The sequence below is a fragment of the Punica granatum genome, chromosome 5 (assembly GCF_007655135.1).
Source record: "Punica granatum isolate Tunisia-2019 chromosome 5, ASM765513v2, whole genome shotgun sequence".
NCBI classification, from domain to species: domain Eukaryota; kingdom Viridiplantae; phylum Streptophyta; class Magnoliopsida; order Myrtales; family Lythraceae; genus Punica; species Punica granatum.
In genome coordinates, this window is record NC_045131.1 from 18,200,718 (window position 1) to 18,210,167 (window position 9,450).

The 9,450-nt window shown below is 42.0% G+C and overlaps 1 protein-coding gene across 1 annotated transcript; it reads left to right on the forward strand.

The window, feature by feature from the left end:
* The first annotated feature begins 3,879 nt into the window (after positions 1-3,879).
* Positions 3,880-5,610, forward strand: LOC116209045. Its single transcript, XM_031542610.1, has 3 exons — positions 3,880-4,555; positions 4,731-5,278; positions 5,542-5,610. Exons 1-3 carry the CDS (start codon positions 3,880-3,882, stop codon positions 5,608-5,610), a joined length of 1,293 nt encoding a protein of 430 aa, XP_031398470.1.
* The last annotated feature ends 3,840 nt before the right edge of the window (positions 5,611-9,450 follow it).

Here is a 9,450-nt window from a genome sequence, read left to right on the forward strand (position 1 = left end):
ATTGGTGTAGGTGCTGTACTTATGCAAGACCGGAGGCCCATTGCCTATTTCAGTGAGAAGCTTAAAGGGGCTGCTTTGAACTAGTCTACCTACGATAAGGAGTTATATGCGTTGGTGAGAGCACTGGAAACGTGGTAGCACTACTTGTGGTCTAAGGAGTTCATCATTTGATAGGCTCACGAACTAGAACTTGATAAGAACGAAGGGTAGAGGGTAGAACCAACAAAACTCACTCGATAAGATGACTCGCCACGAGTAAGAAAAGTCGGGTTGATTCGCCACGCTCATGGATGAACGATAAGAATCGGGGTTTTCGCCACTAAACAAAGGACTTGTTTAGATAAGAAAAATAAAGGAAACGCTCTAGGTAATTTCATTCAAATATTCATCAAATTCGTCTCTCTTCGCCTTTTACAATAGGTGCATATTTATATAGAGGGAAGACACCCCTCTTGACTCTAGAATAGGAAACTGGCATCTAATATTCTTCAAATTACTTTCCTAAAATATAATAAGGAAACAATCTAAAATAGGAAACTTAAGATTACTGACTCAAGCTAATATAGGAAATAATATCTAATTAAGGGAAACTATATCATAGCTATAGGAAACTTAATATGTAATTAAGAGAAACTATATCATAGTAATATAGGAAATTTAATATCTAATTAAGCCAAATTCTGGTTCTTGAGTCTTCTAGAATACGCTTTTGGACTCGAAAATTCGAATACATGTTGGGCTGCAATCTGAAGCACATCATCATTCACACAGACCTTGAATCACTGAAGCACTTGAAAGGCCAAGGTAAGTTGAATCGCAGACATGCACGTTGGATTGAGTTCATTGAGATGTTCTCATATGTGATCCAATACAAGTAAGGTAAGGAGAATGTGGTAGCCGATGCCTTATCTCGCAGGTATGCCCTTGTTTCAACTCTTGGAACTAAGTTTCTTGGGTTCGAGCATTTTAAGGAGTTGTATGAGCATGACCCTGATTTTGCTGCTATGTTTGTTGCCTGTGAAACGGGAGTGTTTGATTAGTTTCATAGGCATGAAGGATATTTATTTCGTGAAAATAGGCTATGTATTCCAAAGAGTTCCATGCGTGAATTACTTGTTAGGGAGTCTCATGGGGGAGGGTTGATGGGGCACTTTGGAGTTGCTAAGACCTTGGACATTCTGAATGTCACGACCCGAAACTTATAGCAGAGTTTCCCCTCTATTCCTTAACATCCATTATCATATACGCAACTCATATATGTATAATCCGTTTTCCTAACTCCCAACACATTGAACCAACCCATCAAGCTCTGTATAAACATATAACCACCTACGTATTCAGATATATGCATAAAACTCTCAAAGATTACTCAGTTGCAACCATCTTGTAACACAGATTGAACGAAAAGCTTTCATATATATATATAGCATACTTCTACAACACATCCAACCTTTAAACTAACTCGGCATGCTCTACATGACTATATAATGAGTCTAACGGATTCCAATGTACATATATACTCTCAATAGTGTGTTCAGCTATAACCATATCACTAAACCAACTAACAAAAGTTTAAGGTCGTAACAGGATCGTAACATTTACGAACACTTACTACCTATACTATGGGTGGGCCTACTTGCCAAAATCCTTTGCGCTGATCCCCGTTATCCAAAGTCCTCCTGTGTGGCTAGTCTAGCTCCTAGCTCATCTGGAAAAAAATGTATGCAGGGGGTGAACTGCATCTCAGTGAGTACTATATTCCAACGTAAAATGAACTAATATGTTAACATCACAATTCACCACAATCAATCATATATCTATTTATATACATATTCCACCAGATATGGAATCCAATACCAAGATCATACTTTCACACAACTCATATGGCAACCAAATCCAAACAACAATAATATAGCCATAGGGTTGCATTTCCTCGCAACAGAGTTATGACGGTACCGTGACCCCGCACACCTCATTCATATCATCCTCAACTCCTAATATCCATGTCTCATGAGCGGGGGCCGCACATTAACCTCTGGCGGTAAGAGTTGACCTTCATTTATATTCCGCCGGTCCATCGGTTGATCATGCCCCTGCTTATATTCCGCCGGGTCCAGCGGCCGATCAGGCCCCTATTTGTATTCCGCCGGGTCCAGCGACCGATCAAGTCCCTATTTATATTCCGCCGGGTTCGCGCGGCCGATCAAGTCCCTATTTATATTCCGCCGGGTTCGGCGGCCGATCAGGCCCCTTTTATAATCCGCCAGGTCCAACGATCCCATGGCTATAGTCCAACCATCAGAAGCACACTAAGTGATAGGGTTGAGCCGGACTCCGAGCATGAGGACAAGTTGCTTATTTCTACCGGACCGATCACCAGAGCACGTGCCAAGAAATTGGAGCAAGCCTTGCAGAATTTATGGACGCGTATTCGGGAAGAGGCACGCAGTTCGAGGGACGAACAAGTCGACTTGGGGCTGATTTTCGTCATCAAGAGTGCTGGACCTCATCAGTACACATCGAGGCATTAAATGATGATCACAACTACCTCAAATCCGGTTGGGATATGGCTTCTAGAAGATGGCCACCAAATCTGATTGGAATATGCTCTGGTGCTTTCCTTAGTTGTTTTATAAGCTCTTCCTTAGGTTATTTTTTTGATAACTTTCTGCAATTGTTTATCTTGTGTGAGAGATATTCTCCAAATTGTTCTTGTTGAACTTATGCTTCAAGGGTTGCAAGTCGATTACTTGTGGTTCTTAAGCTTCGTATAATATTGGTTTCTAGCTCTACATAGCTACGGGATCAATATTCTACCCTTCGAAATCTCTATCTTGGACGGTCCGAATTTGATTCCATATTATTGTTGCTGGGTTCTGCGACGAGTTCGACGGGGTTCGCATCATTTTGGTATCAGAGCTTAGGCTCCAAATTGAGGTTTCATCTATCCTTGTTCTTTCCTTGTTCACCATTCTAGAATTTTTAGATCTATCTTCCATTTCTATCCTTTCCATTTAGTCTTGACTGATCTGTTCATAGCTATTAAAAAAAAATCGTCCAAAAAAAAACGAGAAAAAGAATCGAAAAAAAAGAGGAGAGAAGATCTGATTACACAGGCCTTAAGTTGATCTGTCATAGTTGCTCCCATTCTGCTTTTCTCCGATCGTATTTGTGTTCATTCCATCTTTGATTTGTCTGGGCTTATTCCTTTCACATACATCTTGTCTATCCATATCTCTTTGCTTTTTTGTTACTTGGAACTGATATTATAAGTGGCTCGAGCGAACAAGTAATTTCCTCAAGGACTTGTAATTAGATTGCTCAGTTCGTCCAGAACTTTGTGGAGAAATCTGTGAGAGGAAAATGGCTAGAGCGAGCGAGACCATCGGAGGGAAAAAGCCATTGTATCGAGTGAAATACGAGAGTTTGTGTGACATCGATTTGAGAGTAAACACGTGAGGGAGTGATTGTGAGGTCCTTTTACTCTAATATTTCTTTGCAGATTTCAACATGTCGCAAGAAAATAGCGGGGGACATGAGCAAAGTAGTGGAGGGCCTGATCAAAGCATAATCATTCGGGCTATGCAACAACAATTTGAGCGAATGAACATGGTGCTCAATACGATAAATGATCGGTTGGAGAGGCATGATGAGCGGATTGACCAGTTGCGACAAGCTCCTAATCAGCAACCAAGGAGGAACAATAACCGATAGCCAGCACCTACTATTGATCCATTTGATGGCCACGAGGAGGGATCCTATGATGATGAGGATGATGTGTCTTCCATTGCCACAATGAGATGAGCTCGAGCAGCAAGGGCTAAGAGGCCATGGCGCGGACGTGGAAGGCGCCAAGAAAGAGACACCGTTGATCGTAATATGGGGTCCATCAAGCTGACCATTCCTCCATTCCAAGGCAAGAGCGATCCCGATATTTACATCAAATGGGAAAGGAAGGTTGAGCTGGTTTTTGATTGTCACAACTACTCCGAGGAGAAGAAGGTGAAGCTTGCAGCAGTGGCATTCACCGACTACGCCATAGTTTGGTGGGATCAATTAACGGTGAGCAGACGCCGAAATGGGGAGCGACCGATTGACAACTGGGAGGACATGAAAGCTGTCATGCGGAAGAGGTTTGTTCCATCCCATTACTACCGGGATTTACACTTGAAGCTGCAGAATCTTAAGCAAGGGTCTAAGACCGTGGAGGAGTACCACAAGGAGATGGAGATTGCCATGATTCGCGCCAATGTTGAGGAGAACCGAGAGGCAACCATGGCTCGGTTCATTAGTGGACTTAATTGGGAGATTGCCAACATTGTGGAGCTGCACCATTATGTGGAGCTTGAAGAATTGGTACACATGGCTATGAAGGTTGAGAGGCAGCTCAAGAAGGGGGGACGATCGTCATCCAAATTCGAATCCTCTAATTCGAATTCGAAGTGGACTTCCAAGTTTGAAGGGGCTGGACCTAAATGGGCTGGTTCGAAGCAGGAGGAGAAGGCCAAGGGAGACAAGCCCGCAGCCAAGCCATCATCTGAATCTAAGGGGAGGGGTAATTCTTCTTCCCAACCTCAAAGAAACCGTGATATAAAGTGCTTTCGTTGTTTGGGTTCTGGTCATTATGCTTCTCAATGCCCGAACAAGAGAGCCATGATTATGTTAGATAATGGGGAGATTGAAAGTGCGGATGAGCATGTGAGTGACGCGGACTATACCGTCACTTGAAGATGCTGATGATGTGGAGCATGCTGTATCGGGTCAAACTCTTGTTGTTTTGAGAGCTCTACATGTGCAAGCCAAAGAAGATGGTGATGAGCTACAAAGAGAGAACATTTTCTACACTCGATGCCACGTGAAGGATCGAGTATGTGGACTGATTATTGATGGAGGAAGCACTGTGAATGTGGCAAGCAAGCTGATGGTGGAGAAGCTTGGTTTGAGCACTCAAAAGCATCCGAGACCATATAGGCTTCAGTGGCTGAATGAGAGTGGTGAATTGAAGGTGACAAAACAAGTGTTGATCTCATTTTCTATTGGGAAGTACCATGATGAAGTTTTATGTGATGTAGTTCCTATGATAGCCAGCCATTTGTTACTCGGGAGGCTATGGCAATTTGATCGAAGAACTACACATGATGGGTACAAGAATCGGTATAGCTTCATCAAGGATGGTCGAAGCATGACACTTGCGCTGCTGCCACCACATCAAGTGTTCGAAGAGCAACTCCAAATCAAAAAGTCCAGTGCTGAGAGTTCAAAAGAAAGTAAGAGAGTGGTTGAACCAAAAGAAAAGGAGAGTAAAAGTGAAAGGAAAGAAATTCGAGAGAAAAGTGAGAAAGAGAGTGAAAAGAAAGAAAAATGTGAGAGTTCAGCCTTGAAAAAAAAGAGGGGAAGAAATTGAGTTTCTTCACAAAAGAAAGAGAATTAGAGAGTGTTAGTAAGGATGAAAGGCCAATGATATTGTTCTTGTACAAAGAGGACTACTTATCTACTAATTTTAACCCATCTTTGCCTAGTGTTGTGGTTTCTCTTTTGCAGGAGTTTGATGATGTGTTTCTGGAGGGGATGCCACCGGGATTGCCACCAATCCGTGGGATCGAACATTAAATTGATTTCATTCCGGGAGCGCCCATTCCAAACCGGCCAGCATATCGGTGTAGTCCTAAAGAAGCAAAGGAGCTCCAAAAGCAAGTTGATGAGCTACTGACCAAGGGCTATGTTCGAGAAAGCATGAGTCCATGCTCTTTGCCCGTGTTGCTTGTTCCCAAGAAAGATGGCACATGGAGGATGTGTGTGGATTGTCGAGCTGTGAATAAGATAACGATAAAGTATCGCTATCCTATTCCTCGATTGGATGATATGCTTGATGAATTGCATGATTCCACTATATTTTCTAAGATTGATTTGAAGAGTGGGTACCATCAAATTCGCATGAAAGAAGGAGATGAATGGAAAACAACATTTAAAACCAGGAGTGGATTGTATGAGTGGTTAGTGATGCCATTTGGATTAACTAATGCACCCAGCACATTTATGCGCCTTATGAATCATGTTTTGCGTGCTTACATTGGACAATTTGTTGTTGTTGTTTACTTTGATGATATTCTGATTTATAGCAAGACTAAGAATGATCATATGAATCATTTGAGGTGTGTTCTTGAGGTGCTGAGGCATGAGAAGTTGTATGCTAACCTTAAGAAGTGTGAATTTTTCTTGGAAAGTGTTGTTTTTCTTGGTTTTGTTGTAAGTTCCAGGGGTGTGGAAGTGGATGAAGAGAAGGTGAGAGCAATCCGGGAATGGCCTACACCCACTACCATTGCTGAGGTCCGAAGCTTCCATGGCCTTGCTGGATTCTATCGAAGATTTGTGCACAATTTTAGCACCATAGCTGCTCCTTTGACCGAGATCATCAAGAAGGAAGTTGGCTTTAGATGGGGCAAGGAGCAAGAGAAGGCATTCAATACCTTGAAAGAAAAGCTAAGTTCTGCTCATTTACTGATTTTACCGGACTTTTCTAAACCTTTTGAAATCGAATGTGATGCTTCCGGTATTGGTATAGGAGCCGTCCTTATGCAAGAGAAGAGGCCTATTGCTTACTTCAGTGAGAAACTCAACGGGGCTGCGTTGAACTACTCCACATACGACAAGGAGCTCTATGCTTTGGTGAGGGCTTTGGAGACATGGCAGCATTACTTGTGGTCCAAGGAGTTCATCATTCACACTGACCATGAGTCCTTGAAGCATTTAAAGGGTCAAAGCAAGCTGAATCGAAGGCACACACGTTGGATCGAGTTCATCGAGATGTTTCCCTATGTAATCCAATACAAGAAAGGTAAGGAAAATGTAGTGGCTGATGCCTTATCCCGCAGGTATACTCTTATCTGAACTCTTGATGCCAGGCTTTTGGGATTTGAATATATCAAAGAGTTATACTTGCATGATCGTGATTTTAAGGAAGTCTTTTCTGAATGTAAAAGAGGGGCATTTGCCAAGTTTTATAAGCATGAGGGGTATTTGTTTCGTGAGAACAAGCTATGTATTCCTCAAAGTTCCATGCGAGAGTTGCTTGTTAAGGAAGCCCATGGGGGAGGTTCAATGGGGCATTTTGGTCTGGCTAAAACCTTAGATGTTTTGAAAGAGCATTTCTTTTGGCCACATATGAAGCGAGACATTGAAAGGATCTGTCTTAGGTGTGTCACATGTAAGAATGCTAAGTCTAAGATTCAACCTCATGGACTTTACATGCCTTTGCCCGTTCCTAGTCATCCATGGACTGATGTATCAATGGATTTTATTTTGGGTTTGCCTAGGACTAAGAATGGTAAGGATTCTATCTTTGTAGTAGTGGATCGTTTTTCAAAGATGGCTCATTTTATTCCTTGTAAGAAGACGGATGATGCTACTCATGTGGTGGACCTTTTCTTTTGGGAAGTAGTGCGTTTGCATGGCATTCCCAGAACCATTGTAAGTGATCGTGATGTTAAGTTCCTAAGTCACTTTTGGCGTGTTTTGTGGGGTAAATTGGGAACAAAGTTATTGTTTTCTACCACTTGCCACCCACAAACTGATGGGCAAACAGAGGTTGTAAATCGAACCTTAGGTACTTTGCTGCGTGCTGTTATTAAAAAGAACTTGAAAAGTTGGGAAGACTGCATTCCATTCATTGAGTTTGCATATAATCGGGCGATGCATTCTTCTACTAAGTTTTCTCCCTTTGAGGTTGTTTATGGCTTTAATCCACTAACCCCATTGGATTTAACTCCATTGCCTGTTGGTGAGATTGTTAGCCTTGATGGAAAACATAAGGCAGAATTGGTGAAGAAGATCCATGAAGAAGCGAGGAACCACATCTTACACAAGAACGAGCAAGCTGCCACTCGAGCCAACAAGGGAAGAAAGCATGTCACTTTCGAACCGGGAGATTGGGTTTGGGTTCATTTTAGGAAGGAGAGGTTTCTAACCCAAAGGAAATCAAAGCTGAATCCGCGAGGAGATGGACCATTTCAAGTCTTAGAAAAGATTAATGACAATGCATACAAGCTCGATTTGCCGGGAGAGTATCAAGTGAGTTGTACATTTAATGTTTCTGATCTTTCTCCCTTTGATGTGGGCGTAGATTCGAGGACGAATCCTCTTGAAGAAGGGGGGAATGATAGGGTTGAGCCGGACTCCGAGCATGAGGACAAGTTGCATATTTCTACTGGACCGGTCACTAGAGCACCTGCCAAGAAATTGGAGCAAGCCTTGCAGAATTTATGGACGCGTATTCGGGAAGAGGCACGCAGTTCGAGGGACGAACAAGTCGACTTGGGGCTGATTTTTGTCATCAAGAGTGCTGGACCTCATCAGTACACATCGGGGCATTAAATGATGATCACAACTACCTCAAATCCGGTTGGGATATGCCTTCTAGAAGATGGCCACCAAATCTGGTTGGAATCTGGTTGGGATATGGCTTCTAGAAGATGGCCACCAAATCTGATTGGAATATGCTCTGGTGCTTTCCTTAGTTGTTTTATAAGCTCTTCCTTAGGTTATTTTTTTGATAACTTTCTGCCATTGTTTATCTTGTGTGAGAGATATTCTCCAAATTGTTCTTGTTGAACTTATGCTTCAAGGGTTGCAAGTCGATTACTTGTGGTTCTTAAGCTTCGTATAATATTGATTTCTAGCTCTACATAGCTACGGGGTCAATATTCCACCCTTCGAAATCTCTATCTTGGACGGTCCGAATTTGATTCCATATTATTGTTGCTGGGTTCTGCGACGGGTTCGACGGGGTTCGCATCACTAAGCATACACATCAACTATGTTCCGCAATCATTCAGCCATCATCACCTCTATAACAATACATATATATATATATTTATTATCATTTTACGATGGAAGAAAGTACTCACTAACACCCTTGAAATGACCACTTAATGAGTCGAGCCTTCTGGAGGTATAGTCTCCGTCTCCCCAGCCCCTATTCAGTTCAAGCACAAAGGTTAGATAACATGCTGAATAAGGGTACACATATGTATCAGTTTAACTCCCATATTATTTGATTGATATAACTAAAATATAAGTAATGACATAACGATTTCAATGATATGCTATGCATAACTCAAATCATATCAGCTTAAAATAGCAATTATATTATATGGAGGGCCAATTCGATCAGCCAAATTCAAGAAGAGTGCAAGGAATTCCAAGTACTTCCTTCATTCTAAAACACTAATATGCAAAAGCTTGATCACTCAATCTACCACATAATATCATCCTGATGCATGAAATTTTCCCCAAATTAACACCATACCTACCCTGTTCTCAACCATCACAATTCAATTTAGTTAAAAGCACACAAATTTCCGTCAATACGATCCACTTCCGCTGAGACATAGATATATGCATTAGAAACCTACTAAATTGACCAAGGGTTTTGCTCCCTGCCCCACAACCGAA